At 35.9% G+C, this 16,873-nt stretch overlaps 1 protein-coding gene across 3 annotated transcripts in view; it reads left to right on the forward strand.

The window, feature by feature from the left end:
- Positions 1-16,873, forward strand: part of RFX3 (regulatory factor X3) — a 288,511-nt gene that overhangs the window by 51,292 nt on the left and 220,346 nt on the right. The window contains exons 7-9 of one of the 3 annotated variants that reach the window (XM_049711842.1): positions 6,388-6,461; positions 7,155-7,241; positions 7,501-7,549. The exons of the other annotated variants lie outside the window; for them this stretch is intronic. Coding sequence (XP_049567799.1) covers positions 6,388-6,461; positions 7,155-7,241; positions 7,501-7,549 — 210 coding nt within the window. The remainder of the gene's footprint in view (positions 1-6,387; positions 6,462-7,154; positions 7,242-7,500; positions 7,550-16,873) is intronic. 3 annotated transcript variants of the gene reach the window in all.

Genomic DNA, 16,873 nt, shown 5'->3' on the forward strand with positions numbered 1-16,873 from the left:
CTATCCAAGTTGAATAATTGACTTTAAGCATTTCTTTTTCTAGAATACAGGCTTCCTGCAAGTAAATAGAGCTGAGAGAGCTACAAAGCAAATAACTAAACTGGTTACACTCCGGGTACAATGGCTAAACTGAAAAGCAAGATTAGTTGTGGATAATGTTACCAATGGCTAATTGAGAATTCTCCTTATACTGTAAATAACGAGCATAAGTTAATAAACTCCCAAGTTAACATACCAAGATGATCTATATTTTTTTAAGCTATAGAATCTAAGTCTCTAGGACTTTATATATGCAAATTATTTCTTAAAGACATACAGCACATTTATGCTAATTATATTTTATAGCACAAACATTTCTGCTTTGCTTTTATATTTTTAAGAGAAATTTTTAACAAAATTACAAATTTAAATAATTTGTAAATAGAAACAACTATGAAGGATTTATGACTTGAATTTGTCATTTGAAAGAGGAATAAAAATAAATTTTCATTCAGTATCCATATTAACTGCCTTTTAATCAGTATTTTATATTAAAAGTAATAACATTTGGAAGTTTACAGAGCCTCAGGCTTATGACAGTTGCTGTTTAAATTACAATAATTTTATTGTATTATGATTACAAAATTTATTTATATGCTATAAAACATTCAGAAAATCCAGAAAGGTACAAAGAAGGGAGTAAAAAGAAATTATCATTCATTATAATAAGACCATTATAACTCATGATTCAGTAGATGGATTCAAGATTAGATCTTTTAAAAAATGAAGGTACTTTTCTGATTGGAAACCATTTTGCAGATGAGGAAGGTGATGAATTGCTCATGTTAATTAGATATGTTTGCTGTAATTCCAGTTTCAGCTGCATATAAAAAAAGAATTGTGAGAGAGATTTATTTTTCTTTAATTTAGATGAGAAATACTTATCAAGCACCTAGTATACATTAAACATTCAAAATGGATTTTCCACTTATTAGCTGTGTGACTGTTGGCAAGTTACTCTAAGTAGTCAATTTCTTGACTCAGTTTATTTATTTGTAAAAGAGGGGTAATAACTACTTTGTTGAGTTATTGTAAGGGTTAGTTATAGTTTAGTTGAAGTATTTAGCAGCACCTGACATATAATTAGACAACAATGAATCATTAGTATTATTGTTTTTATTCTTTATAGTAACAATACATAATTTTAGCCCATTACTATATAAAATATCATTGCTGTGGTAGTAATTTAGCATATGAGGTAATTAACTGTGATTATTATAATTTTATTAATGGAGAGAATGGAGCCTAGCTAGACTGACTATACTTAGGATCTTGTCAGGTAAATATTACTTCCTTATATTTGTATAGCAGTTTCGTTTTCAGAGCTCTTTCTCATTTCTTGTTTTATTTGCTCTGTACAGTCTTCCAGTAAGAAAAGCAGGGCCTGTATAATTTTCCATTTTGCAATTGAGGAGCTGAGGCTTGTAGAGAATGACAGACTTGTCCAAGGTCATATGGCTTATAAGTGGTTAATCAGGTTCATTTCCTTCCACCTATAATTAAGATTCTCACTGAACCTAGATTGACCTTCAGTATGGGAAAGAACAGAGAATAGAATCTGACTATAATTGATGAGTCTTCATTTAACTTTAGCCATTTTATAGTTTCTTGTGTTTGCTCCCATTCCAGTCATCTGAACATTGGCTTTAATGTTTTAGTAGTCTATTATGTTGATGGTGGTTACAATGAACCACATCTCTGGATATTCACACGCTTGTGAAGTCTCTTTCCTTTCAATCTGGACTGGGCCTGTAGCTTATTTTAACAAACAGAATGCAGCAGAATTAGAGCTGTCTGAAGTCTGGGCATAAGCCTTAAGAAAGCCAGGTAGCTTTTGCTTTTATGTTTCTGGGAGACCTGAACCATTATGTCAGAAATCTGGCTACCTTCCTAGAGAGACCATGTGGAAATGAGGCCACAAGGAGAGAGGGAGAGGGAGAGAGGAAGAGAGGGAGAGAGAGAGGGAGAGGCGGGGAGAGAGAGAGAGGCTCTGAGGTTACATGGAGACAGAAGCCCAGTCACCCTAATCCTAGTATTCTAGCTGAGCCCAGTTCCTACCTGCTAGCTGAAAGCAATTGTGTGAGTGACCATCAGCAAGATGAGCAGAAGAACTAGCTGAGCCCAGCCCAGGTTGCAGAAGTATGAGCAAAAAAAATAGTTTTTGTTTTTGTTTTTCTGAGCAATAAGTTTTGTGGTGGTTTGTTACACAGTAATAGAAAAGCCAGAGAAGCATGGCAGTGTACTTGAAAATAAAAGTCTTGCTAAAGGGTGTTACCCTTTCTTGGCCTATTTTGACAGTTTTGGTCTTTTTCTGGTTTGCTAATGTCATGCAGTGTTGAAGAGAGAGAATAGTAATGAATAATTTTTCCTTTCCAGAAGCTCATCTTACTGAACCTTTAAGTACACAGGTTTGGCCGATACTTGGGTAAACCTGAGGTAAACCCAGTCTCTCTGTGCTGAGTCTCTTCAGAGAAATCTCAGGAGATTGGGCTGCTTCCTATTTTCAGGTCTCTGATTCTTCTTCTCTGTTGAATTTCCTACTCCCAGTCTTTTGTGACTCTCTTTATCCCTGTCAGAGTTGAAATGGATTTGGCCTAGGTTAGCCAGCTAAGAAAAGATGGCATAGTCTTCCTTCCTCTCTTGAACTTGTTTCTGTTGTCCACAAAGACTTGGGAAGGCTTTTGGGACGGAGAGTAAAACTAAGACATGGACTCACCTCAGTTTCTGATCACTTACATATTACTTAACAGGAAAGATATGCTGCAGTGAAACATTACTCATGCAGTTTATCTTTTCCCTCTCATAGATCAGTTTCTTCCTATTTAACTATAAATACTGCATATTTTATTTTCCCATATAATTAGAGTTATAAAATTATAAAAATAAAAAAATTGCAAAATGTTTTATAAGTTTCTGCCAGAGATGAGAACCAGTGATCTAAACGCTTATTAAGAATAATTTTTCAAAAACAATTTTGTTGTTGTTTATGCTTTGTTTTAAAAAAATACATGAAGATAGATTTAAAATATTACAAAGCTTGATTGGCTTCCAAATTGTTGGAGTGAGGGCCTCAGTGTACTCCCTCTCCAACACAACAAAAATGCAAAACAACTAAAATCAACCATTTCGGAGTTCTGGCAATTGATCAAAGCCAGAGAATGAACTGAAACTTGTCTATCCAAGAGAAGACTACTGAACCTTGAGATGACAGTGGCATCTAACTTGTGCCCACTCCCATTCTCCCTCCTTCCCCAGCTTGTGGTATAGTAGAAACTGGCAGCATTGCAGACAGTGGAGAGATCTGACCACTTTTGGAGATCCATGAAAAGCACCATCCCTAGATCACAGTTAATATTTTGTCCGAACTTGTATCTCCCTGGGAAAACTCAATTCTCAGAGAGTGATTGGCTATTGATTTGACTTAGAGCTCAGCTCAGTTGGGGGGAAGAAAATGCCTACCCCCTGGGCTTTACTGAAACAATAGCAACTGTTGGCAACATCTCCACTGTTTAAGGCTGTGATTTCACGTGCGGCAAACAAGAGCCTGGCCAGGAATGTAGAAGGAAATCCTGGAGGATTAGCCAACCATAGGGAACTTTGAAAAGCTCCAACATATTTCTAGATATCTAAAAGATTGCAGATGTGCAAGGCTGTGCATATGCCCAGGAAAGACCTGGGAAAGGAGAGGATCCACCTCTGGCTGACCTTGAGGCTCTGTGCAAGAAGGAAGTGAAAGCTAGGGCTGTCTTACAAGCTAACTGAAGTTTGAAGGTGTGGCTTCTCACGAAGGTTCCTTTAGCTTTGGCAAAGGGTGGAAGATATACAGGCAAGACATTTAAGGAAATCTTCTGACCAATCACTGGTTGACCACTAAATTATACTGATCCAGGAAGCCAGGCTTAAAAACAAAAAGAAGAATACTCAGTGGCCACATAATACAGGGACTACAGAATTAGTTCATGGAAGTGCTAAACAAATAAGCAGCACCAAGAAAAAGAAGAGAACTAGCGAGAAAAAAATCTTAGTGGGGCAGTGTAGAAGATTCTGCCACCAGAATTGTTAAAATACATTATCTAGATAGCTTGATAACTATCTAGTTAAATAGATAGTTTCAGATATCTATTTAGATATCCAAATAGATATCTAAAACTATCCAAAATGTCTAGTTTTCAACACAAAAATTATGAGAAATAGAAAAGTATGCTACATACATGGGAAAAAAGTGAAAAACTAGCTAACAGAAAAGTGTCCCTGTGGGCCTAGATTTGGACTTAATAGACAAAGACTTTAAGTCAGCTATTGTAAATATGTTTAAAGAACTAAATGAAACCATGTCTAAAGAATTAAAGGAAAGTGTGAAATATCTTACCAAAGAGAATAGCAATAAGCATAGAAATTATTTTAAAAGAACCATATAGAAATTTTGGAGTTTAAAAGTATGATAACTAAAGTGAAAAATTTACCAGAGGGGCTCAATAACTGATATGAGTTGGCAGAAGAAAATATTAGTCAACTTGAATGTAACTCAATAGAGATTATCCAGTGTGAGGAGCAGAAAGAAAATGAAAATGAACAGAGCTTCAAGAGACCTATGGGACACCTCAAGTGCACCAACACACACATAATGGGAAAATGGGAGTCCCAGAAGAAGAGCAAAAAAAAAAAAAAACCACAAAAAGCAGAAAGAATGTTAAAAGAAATGACAGAAAACCTCCCAAACTTGCTGAGAAAATACTAATTTACGCATTAAAGAAACTTAGTGTACTCCAAGTAGAATAAACCCATCATAGTCAAATCATAGTCGAATTTAGACATCATAGTTAAATTTACGAAAATGAAAGACAAAGAAATCTTGAAAATATGAAGAGAAAAATAAGATCAATAGCTGACTTCTTATCAGAAACCACGGATGCTGGAAGACATTTTCAAAGTTGAAGGAAAAAAGCTGTCAACCAGGAATTCTGTATCTAGCTAAAATCTCCTTCAAAGATGAAGGAGAAATTAAGACACTTAGAAATAAACAAAAACTGAGAGAGTCTGTTACTAGCAAATGTGCCCTATAAGAAGTATTAAAGGGAGTCCTTCAAGTTGAAACAAAAAGACACTAGTCAGTAAACTTAAATCCACATGAGATAAAGAGCAATGGTAAAGGTAACTACATAGGTATTATGAAAGACATACATATAAAAATACATATAGATGCATTTTTCTTTGTAACTTATGTTTTAAAAGACAACTGCATAAAGCAATAATAATAAAACTGTTGATGGGTTTATAACACATAGAGATGTAGTTTGACAATAAAAAGGAAGGCAAGGGAACAGAGGCATATTGGAGGAAAGTTTTAAGTTATTATTGAAATTAGGTTAGTATATATCCAGACTAGAATGTTTTAAATTAAAATGCTAATTGTAATTTCCAGAGCAACCACTAAGAAAATAAGTCAAAAAATTATAGTGAAAGGGACAACAAGGGAATGAAAAAGATGCACTAGAAAGTATCTGTTTAACACAAAAGAAGGCAGGAGATGAGAAAAAAAAGATATTACAGAGCTCAAATATACCCTTAAAGAGTAGAAGTTATAATGTGTAATTTCCATGTAAAATAATATGTTTTTGTAACCTTTAAGGAATGTTACCAGTAGAGAATATTGGTCAATGGATCCTCTTTGGGGCTTAATTTTTTGATACTATTGGATACTTATCGATAGATTTTAAAAATATGGTATTTTTACCATAGTGAAAAATGCACCAAAGTGAGATCAATGTGAAAAGATGCCATTAACCCTGAGTTCTTAAAATGTAGCTTTGTTTCCCGGGAAATGAAACAGTAATGTATGGAAATGAGAGATTCTCTTTACTTTGTTTCTGAAAGTTTGGGTATGGAAAATTTAGTTCTTCCCCTTCCTCTAAATTTGGAAAAGAAACGATGAGAAAAATGCTTTGGAGAAGAGAGGAGATCATGGGAAAAAGGCATCTGGAGATAAATGCACGTAGGAAAGGGTTGTCAAAAAGAAAAATGTTCTGGACAGAATATTTTAGAAGTCTTGAGAGGTATTTCTGCCTGCATTTTCCATATATTGTTGATTCTGTTCTCCATGGGTACCCAGCCCAAATGTATATGTGATCTCATAACAAGGATTGTTCATTGTTCAAGCAGCCACGCTTATAATGTCTTACATATGCCTTCAGAAAATAAAACCCATGTTTAGCTTTATAGTGTGAAGAAAGTTTAATTATATCAAACAATACCTGTAATCTCCTTATTATAGGAAAAGTGATTAAATTGAATTTTCTTATTACTGATTTAAACTATCATTTAAAAATGCAATTCTCAATCTGTTTTCAGTCCCAGCACAGTTGAAGAATGTAGCACAGTTGCATCAGTAATGATGGCTCACTCAACTGGGAGCATCTCTCTGGGTGAGAATAAGTAATATTTTAAAAGTCCTCCAAGTAATTCTGTTATGGTGTACCTCCTTTCCATTATAAGTAACAAATTTAAATCATAGATTCCTAGAATTTGATAGAAATTAGTGTTATAAAGAGGTTATGATGATTAAAATTGAATCTAGTAAGATTATTTTGTTTCTTAAGCAAGTTACAGTGAACCTTTTTAGTACTTTTTCTATAAGCTTACCAAAGTTTTCAAGACATTTTTATTCCTATGTTTTTTTCTCTAACCAGATTAACCATTTTTTAACTGTACAGTACAACACGTTAACTATTTGCCCATTGTTGTGCAACAGAACCCTAGAACTTTTTCAGCTTGCAAAACTGAAACTTTATACCTGTGAAGAATAATTCTCCTTTCTCCCCTCCCCTCAGCCTCTGGTAACCACCATTCCACTTTCTAGGACTTTTACTATTTAGATAGACTTTTACTATTTAGATCTTGTAAACGTAGAATCATGCAGTGTTTGTGTTTTTGTGACTGTCTTATTTCGCTTAGCATAATGTTGTCAAGGTTTATCCATGTTGTAGAATATGACAGGACTGCCTTGTTTTTTAAGGCTGAATAATGTTCCATTGTACAGGCATACCTCATTTTATTGTGCTTTGCTTTATTGTGCTTCTCAGATATTGCTTTTTTTTTTTTTTTTAACAAATTTGAAGGTTTGTGGCAACCCTGCATTAAACAAGTCTGTCGGTGCCATTTTTCCAACAGTATTTGCTCACTTCCTGTCTTTGCATCACATTTTGGTAATTCTCCCAATATTTCAAGCTTTTTCATTATTATTATATTTGTTATGGTGACTTGATTTTCCTATTGCAAAAGGTTATGACTTGCTGAAGGCTCAGACGATGGTTAGCATTTTTTAGCAATGAAGTTTTTTAATTGAGGTTTATGCATTTTTTTAGACATAATACTGTTGCACAGTTAATAGACTGTAGTATACTGTAAATGTAACTTTTATATGCATTGGAAAACCAAACATTCATGTGACTCACTTTGTTGCAGTATTCGATTTATTGAGGTGGTCTGGAACCAAACCCTCAATACCTCCCAGGTATACTATTTATCCATTTATTTATTTATTTAAAATTCATTTTATTGAAGTATAGTTTTTTTCAGTTCTCTTTTATTGAAGTATAGTTGATTTATAATGTGTTAATTTCTGCTGTACAGCAAAGCGATTCAGCTATACATATATATTCTTTTTCATATTCCTTTCTATTTTGGTTTATTACAAGATATTGAATATAGTTCTCAGTAGGACCTTATTGTTTATTCATTCTATATATAATAGTTTGCGTCTGCTAATCCCAAACTCCCAATCCATGCTATCCATTTATTTATTGATGGGCATTTAAGTTGCTTCCACTTCTTGACTATTTTGAATAATGCTGTATTGAACATGGGTGTACAAATATCTCTTCAAGATCCTGTTTTCAATTCTTTTGGATATATACCCAGAAGTGGGATTGCTGGATCATTTGGTAGTTCTATTTTTAATTTTTTGAGCAACCTCCATACTACTTTTCATAACAACTGCACCATTTTACATTTCCACCAGCAGTGGACAAAGGTTCCCATTTCCCTGCATCCTCACTGACACTTGTTATTTTATGTTTTTTGTTTTGTTTTGTTTTGTTTTGTTTTATAGTGGCCACCCTAACCACTCCTAGGTTATGTTAGGTCTTTATTTACTCCTAAATCACTTTCTAAAGAACAGAATAGCTACTTTAGGAGATTTCCTATAATTATTACAAATCTTCACACTGCTCCCTGATCTCAAATACTAGAATACTACTTGGGGCTAGTGTTTTAAACATATTAGATTGAATGTGTAAAACTGGACATTTGAATTACTTCATACTTTACCAGATATGATCCTCTTTGCTTTTGGAATTCATATGATACTATGTTAGACATCACCACGTTATAAGGCAACGATAAAATGCTTTTGTCACTACCTGTAGTTTCTAAAATGGTAAGTGTGCTTTAATGGCATCATCATAGTGGTGATTGCTGTCACTGGGTGGCTTGTCTGCTCTTGTTTCCAAGCAGTCCATAAATGCCGTATCTTTGGATGATTTTCTTCAGCGTATACCTAATGTGCTTCTTTGACGCTCTCTGAACATGGTTTTCTCCATTTCACTTACCCTGTTGTATCTGCGTGTGAATCTTTCTGTCATTCATTCTCCACAGATTTCTTGCCTAAGTGGGGTTGTGTTGCCAAAAACTTTGCTTCAGTGATGGTAGAGCAGCTCTCTTCCAGTGCCCTGTATTTGATGAGCTAGCCATTTAATAGTAAGTACAGCTTATGGATGATGCTTACGATCATATTCAAAACAGAAGATACAATGCTCATGATCCATCTAGTCCTCACAGCTGAATAAATTGGGGCATTTTCTATTTTGTGGACATGTAGATTGATTGGGAGCTCAGCGTTGTTTCTAACTTGTCTGTGACTCTTCCAAAGATCATACTGCAATGTTATAAGTTTGGGGAAAAAAAAGCCACTTTGAATTTGGGGGCAGATCTGTATTCAAGTCTTGACTCTGCGGCTTGGTTGACTACCTTAAGATATGTTTCTTATCCTCTCCGACTCAGAAATCTCATATGTAAATTGCAGACAGTGATACGCAAACTTTTATTTTAAATGCTTCATTGATATAGTAAGCTTGTGTTTTTAGGAAGTTTTTGTTTTTTTTTTTTTTTTTTTTTTTTGCCCCGTTGCGGAGCACAGGCTCCAGACGCGCAGGCTCAGCGGCCATGGCTCACGGGCCCAGCCGCTCCGCGGCATGTGGGATCTTCCCGGACCGGGGCACGAACCCGTGTCCCCTGCATTGGCAGGCGGACTCTCAACCACTGCGCCACCAGGGAAGCCCCAGGAAGTTTTTTAACCAATTCTATCACGTTAGAATTTTCCTCTTAAAAATAGTGAAGGTGAAGGGATTTTTAGACTGGTAATACTTTTATAACCAGTATCTGACAGGAGATCTCTTCTGATGAGTTTGGTTCTCATAGTTTGTCCATTAATTGAAAAAAGTCAGTTAATACAGATCATAAAAGATGATGCATACATCCCACTAACATTTTAATTCAAAGCCTATAAATAGACTGTCTTTTGATTAGGGCCAAGGCCTTTCCTTATAGTATGGGTTTGCTGACTGGAACAATAAGTCTTTCTTAAATCTATATTTATAACAAATCATTTCCAGTTTACATTTTGTTTCTCTAGATTAAAACTATAGAGAGTTGAAAAGCAATGGTTCTCAAAGTGTGGTTCCCAGACCAGCATCATCAGTATCACATAGGAGTTTCTTAGCATGCAAATTCTTTGGTTTTGCCCCCAACCTACTGAATCACGCTAAGAAGGTGGAGATCTGCAATCTGTTTTCTCAAGGCCTCCATGCTAAAGTTTGAGAGCCACTATTCTATATTTTATGATTTCCACCAGTTTTTATATTTCTCTTACCCATGCCTATGTCAACAGCACTGTTCTGTAGTGATTTGCCTTTATCAAGTCTTTCAAAGCTTTTTTTTGACTTAGTTTTTAAAGATACATTAGCTTTTGTTTTTGCTTTCATTGTTTATCTAATATGTAATTAAATTTGTTAATTACAGTAACAATAAAACTCCCCTAATCAGCAAATACTACTGATTTGGGGAGAAGATATACTCAGCATTAGGGAGCAGAAGTGAGGGGCATACCAGAGAGTAGTCCGCATGCCGTGAGTTTTCAGCACACCACGGGCATCTGTCCGTATGGTTGCAGAGGAAGTGGAGAGTGTGGGTTCAATTAGCAAGTTGGGTAAATGAAGCTGGTCAAGAGAGCTTCTCATATTTATTTTTCTGTGTAAGCTTACAAATTTCTCTGATCCTTCCCTTTATAGCCCTTAATTCAGTACTTCTATGTTAGACTTCTGTCTGTTGATCTGTAAGTAGTCTTCTTGCTTAGAACCTGGAGTTTGAAATGTGTTTTTGATAACTCATAAATCTCTTCGGTTGATGTGGAGGAAGCAGAGAACCCACCCAGCAGCTCACATGGAAGATGTGTACCTATTTTCATTGACACCGAGCAGGAAACTGCAAAACAGCTAATACTTGAAGTAGAAAACAGATAGAAATGTTGTTTCCTAGCCTGAGACAGTAACTTTTGCTCCAGTTTTTAGTGCTTACTTTGATTTGGGAGAAAGCAGTCATGTGTGGGGATAGTTCAATTCAATACATCACGATGGCCATTCCTGCCGAAGTGCAGGTGAAATATTTGCCCACCATTGAGATACAAAAGGGGTTATGTAAGTCAGTCTGGAATCTGGCCTGCTGAACTGAAAACAGTGCTGTTTGGCAACATTCTGGATGGCGTTTTGATTGAGCTGCTTTTCTAACTGTACGTTTTAATTATTTTTGTATTTTTAGCCACATTGCTGATTTCACAAAGAGAAAGGGGGTAAATAGCCTGTCCGTATCACCTCTGGATCGTATTGTTGCTGCAACAGTTGGGTCATAGTACTTCTATGAAACACGATTAGAAAACTACCTAATACAAAGAAAATAACTGTCGTATAGCAATATCAGGATACTGTGACAGTGGTCCAGTAAAGCAGCAGTACTAGTCCCACTGAAGTTCAGATGCAGATTTGATATTTGCTTAGTATTCATTCTTGAGTGACACAGTGACCCAGTCATTCCACTAACAAAACAATAGCTACTATAAATCTGATTAAAAAAAGAAGTGACTGTTGCTTAAGATAGACTGAAGTTTTGTTAAAGATAGGCTCTAAATCCATATATTTTATGTGCGTAGCATAAATTGTGAGTCTCTATTTAAATTCCACTTTGTTGTCTGGAGAAGGGTTTAATAAAAGCAATGAAACTTTAGTTTCATGCCAAACTAAAGTAAAAGGAGAACAAAAATTAACAGATAATAATTATCGAATAAGTTTTGAATGGTAACTGTAGACTAATGACGTATAACTGTTACATAATTTTATTGTTACAAATATTCCTCTAGAATGTTATTATCTAAGTTTTATAGATGGGTAAAATGGATTAAGAAAACTGGTGCCTTGCCCAAGGCCATGAGCTAGGATTTGAACTGTGGCAAAGCCCAAGCTTTTAAATACTACTTTACACCTTAATATCCGGTGCTTTAATATTCCTGGCCTGCTTTCAAAAACTTCTCTCTTCCTGTCAATTCCAGAGATAACATTCAATAACTTGACAACAGTGACCTTTCTAAACAAATATAGAGTGTTACAGAACCAGGTGGCCCAAGATTATATTTTATTTTTCTGGCTCAAAATAAATTCCCTGCTCTTGGAATGATAAAGTCCAAAAAAGACCCTTCTGTGTCCCAGGACTTCATCAGGCCACATGGCCAGCTAGTGCCCTTTTTCATGAGCCAGTCACGAATACAGAGCCTTATGTCTTTATACTGTAATTTAGATTAGGGCCTAATGAAAGGGCAAGAAGCTGCTTTACTAAATGAGATCATTCTGGCTTTCAGAAATGGCAGTGCATTTGGTTAGAAAGATTCTGAGGAATTAATGACAGAAAGGCAGTACTACTGTCTGGCCTATTAAGTGGATGTAAGCAAGGAGAAGGCTGATTCATAATTTAAACTCTCAAATTAGGCATCTTTTTTTCCATTGAGATTCAAGTAGGATTTTTTTCAAGTAGGATCAAGAAACCTTGTTCTTGATCAGTCAAAATCTGGGTGGAAATCTTTTTGACAGTCGTAGACAAATATCTTTGGAAAATAAATTCTGTATTGGAAACATAAGTTATGTCATATGGAAGCATAAACGTGATGCTTTTATGAGCTCACTTACATTTAGTAGATTTCAGATTTAGAGAGACCAAGTTACACAGGGTAAGCATAGAAATGTTTCAAAGATATATTAAAGCCAACTTGTAATTGACAGTAAAAATTACAGTGACAGACACTGGACGTGGAGTCAGGAGGCCTGTGTTTGAGACTTTGCCATTACTCTGAAGGATCCTAAAGCAAGTGGTTTAAATTCTCTGTGAGTCTCAGTTTTCTCATTTGTAAAATGAGGCCAGAATAATATTACCTGCCTGCCTTGTTTCATTACAGGGTTGTTCCGAGGACCAAGTGAGGGGGCATGTAACAAAGTTATGGCGATGTATAAAGTTACGGTGGCATCTAGTACATAATGGGAAGTGTCCTCAGTTGTGAGTAGGGCAGGCCTGCATTTGGAATTGCTCTATTAGTAGTTTGGTAATTTGTGCCAAGTCACCACAATCTTTTTTTTTTTTTTTTTTTGGGTACGCAGGCCTCTCACTGTTGGGGCCTCTCCCGTTGCGGAGCACAGGCTCCGGATGCGCAGGCTCAGCGGCCATGGCTCACGGGCCTAGCCGCTCCACGGCATGTGGGATCTTTCTGGACCGGGGCACGAACCCGTGTCCCCTGCATCGGCAGGTGGACTCTCAACCACTGTGCCACCAGGGAAGCCCCGTCACCACAATCTTGAACCTTATTTCTCTCACCTGTGTACAATAATAATCCGTCTCACAGAGTTGTGAGAGTTACATTAGTTGTAGATGCTATTTTTATGTTTTTATAAAATAGTGATCAACTGGGAATTATTATCTTGAACAGATTTCAGAAAGTTAGAAAAGAAATAGCCACAGGCTTCTTATCTGTTCCCAAATATCTTAGCAATATAAATAATACAAAGAATATTAGAATGATTGCCTCCTAATCATATTTTTGTCATTTCTGCTGTGTATGTGCATTTGGATAACACTGTCACCAGCATCATCAATTGTAAAGGATGGCAACCATCACTCAATCTTGATAGATACAGATTTCTAAAAATGTAAAGCCAGAGAAGAATTCTGCTTGGAGGTAGTATTGTGTTACGAAAAGAACCTGGGCTTTGTTGTCCAAAGTTAGGATGGAATCTTGATCCTGTCAATTACTAGTTTGGGGACAGTGGAAAATTTACTTAATGTTTGGCGTAGCGTAGCTCCTTAACTATATTATTTCTTTACCTATCGCACAGGCCATGTCTGTGTCTATACCTTAGCCATTTCCCCATGTGATTCTTGGATCTGAGATGAGTTTGCTTTTTATGCTGTTATCGGTTCTTGACCTTTTTCTTCCTTGTCTCCTACAAATACAATAGTGATTCCTTCAGATGGAAGGGAGGAATTGTAGCAAATCAGAATCTTAGAACTGTGGGTTAGGTGTAGTTAGAAAAGACTTCTTAAGGCTGGTTTAGGAACTTAAACATGAAGCTATTATTTTTAAAACTATAATTCTGTTAGGCCATTTGTCAAATTTTTTCTTAGGTGATTGAGTTTCAATTTATCTTTGTTGGTTTTGCTTATGTTAGGGGTACATGTGTTTAAAAAATTCATTAGACAGCTAAATGGGCAGTGTTTTAATATGGAATTTTAAAATACTATTAAGTGTATTCCTGTGAGAAGAGCTCTTCAAAAGAAATAACAAGAAAATAATGTTTTATCACTGAAAACTCAGTAAGAGCAAATGTAGAGAATGTTTATGTTCATAATTAAGAATAATGACCTTTGAAAACTTTTAAGAACACACTGTTAAGAGATTCCATAGTTTATATATTGATGATAATAAGCTTGGGTTTTTTTTCACTTATTAAGAGTGTTCTTTTCATTCTTATTTGATATCCAGGAAATATACAAGTTGATCCTTAAATTTAGAAAAAGAAAATTCAAAACCAATTAGCTGTTCAGTTCTAGATTCTAATGGACTAGATTGAAAAATGGAAGATTGGTAGATAAAGACAATATTATACAACATAGAAGCTGGTGATTCAGTGTGAATTTTCTGTCATTTATCAGCATTTTAACTTTGGAACGTGTTTTTCTTTCTTTCCTTTTGTTAATTAAATAAATGGCTAAAATGTCTCCTTTGATCATCTTAATGAAATTTCATTGCAACCACTAGTCTGGGGTTTCAGTTGAATTTTTTTAATATGAATTTATATAGAGAGGCTTTATATCTGTCTAAATTTTGGCTACGCTAATTAGAGGATGGATATTACAAAAAATTGGCAGTCAGTTTTTTTAAGTATTAAAATGAATTGGTTAAGAAAAGGGATACAAATGTTTAGTGTTACATTTTTCAGCTTGTTTTTACATTGTCCTTCAGAATGTTTAATATTTTGTAATGAGATTTCTTCTTGCAAAAAGAAAACAATTGGGCAAAAATATGAGAAATGTTTTCAGTTTTTCAAGGCTAATGTTGACTTAAATAGGTCTAGGTCTTCATGGTTGACAGCTGCAGATAATTAGCTTTTCTTTCTTAACAAAGAAAGCAAATGGAGCTGCGAGACATTCATTGCCTTTTCTGTCATCATCATAATAATGTATGTATTTAACTTCTGCAGTTCCTTAAATTGATTTAGTGCTAAGCTGCCTACATTACATACAATAGGAGTGACAAGTGAAAGCTGCAGCACATATTTGCGTGGCAAAAGGGAGCAGTGATTGACAGCAAAGTTCCTCTCTACAAGAATTAGCAGTGTTTTGGAGCTCAGAAAGGACCAGATACACAAATTCTTAAAACTGTAGAGCAGATTCACGAAGTGAATTTTAAGAAGTGATTGCCACTTGGTGCATTTGAGTGTCTGTGTGCTTGGCTCTGGGTGAGGGGCACAGACGGACAGAATCTCACCTGACTGCCAAATGTGAGGAAGTTCTTTTTAAGCATATTAGTATTTGTAATTTAAGATTGATACTTCCAAATTATAGATCAAATTGTGACTCTGTATTCAGTAACTGAAAATTTCCTTCAACTCTAACTGATTCACCTTATTTGAAGAAGTCAAATAATACATCTATTCAAATGAGGATTTTAAGACTGTAAATCAAGCTGTTCTTCAGTGAAAATATCCATTTTCACATGTTTCTAAAACTTGAGGGATCATTTTTGGAAAGGTAATTGTGTAACGCTGTGGTTTCTTTTGACGAGAGAGTGGCTAAGTGTGATCATCTTTCAAAAGTACTCAAAATATCCTGCAGTTCCTTTGTTTGTTCGACAGCAGCCCAGAAGCTGCGGTTGAAAAGACAGTTGGTGATTGCTGTTGAATAATGGTCTGTGAGGAGCCCAGAATGCTGGGCTTCATACAATACCATGGAAATGCTTTTTGTTTTGGTGACAACACCTTGTATGCCTGTGAGGTGGAGGGGAGCCCTACATGTCTTTGTACATTGGCAGCCTCTACTGGCCATTGCAAAGTGTAGCATTGACCTCTGTTCTTTCCACTTCGGGTTGCATATGGTTTTATTTGGGCTCAGCTCTCACTTTTTTGTTAATCTTTTTTAAAAACTAGTTTATCTATTGGATCTCGAGTTATAGTTATTTTAAGAGCTACTAGTCCAATATTGTTGTCTGTAAACTAATATAAAGAATGGAAATTTTTAGAATTTTGGGAGAAGTTATGAATATAGCCCTGCCCTGTGAAATAACTTCCATCTAAGAAGTAAGATAGATTTTAAAATACTTTCTCGGTTGCACGCCTTTGATTAGGGATTTACTCGTTACTGGCAAATAACTCTGATCCCCTGAAAGAAAGCCTTGACTCAATGATAGATTTAATTAAACACATGTTCATTTCTTCTTTAGTTTTAGGTGTACCAACTATTTTAGAGGTTTACAGAAAGTGGGTGTACACTCTTACTGGGCTTTATGATTGTAGGTACCTCTGGGGATTGGTGGAGGGTCTAGACTGTTAAGTGTAGACAATTACAAATGTCTGTAAATAAAGTATCCAATTGCAGTAAACCCTGGGTTATTCTGGTTTTAGCAGTAAAGACTTATATTTTGTTTGACCCAATAGCTTTGTGTTTGGGGAATAATTTGACCACACTAGGTGATTTCCTCAACAAAACAGATCTGTTTATTGATATTTCAGTTTTATGAGTGGCTCTACTGGTCTCCTAATTAATTTTTTTGAAAGACATTCTTTATATGCTCTTTTTAAAAATTTTTTATAAATTTATTTTATTTATTTTTGGCTTTCTTGGGTCTTCGTTGTTGCACACAGGCATTTGCTAATTGCGGCGAGCAGGGCCTACTCTTCGTTGCGGTGCGCGGGCTTCTCATTGTGGTGGCTTCTCTTGTTGCGCAGCACGGGCTCTAGGCATGTGGGCTTCAGTAGTTGCAGCACACGGGCTCAATAGTTGTGGCTCGCGGGCTCTAGAGCACAGGCTCAGTAGTGGTGGTGCACGGGCTTAGTTGCTCCGCGGCATGTGGGATCTTCCTGGACTAGGGCTCGAACCCGTGTCCCCTGCATTGGCAGGCGGATTCTCAACCACTGCGCCACCAAGGAAGCCCTCTCCTAGTTATTTTTGAGTCTCTTGGCATTTTCAAATA

This window comes from Orcinus orca, chromosome 6, assembly GCF_937001465.1.
Source record: "Orcinus orca chromosome 6, mOrcOrc1.1, whole genome shotgun sequence".
In the NCBI taxonomy this organism is placed as follows: Eukaryota; Metazoa; Chordata; class Mammalia; order Artiodactyla; family Delphinidae; genus Orcinus; species Orcinus orca.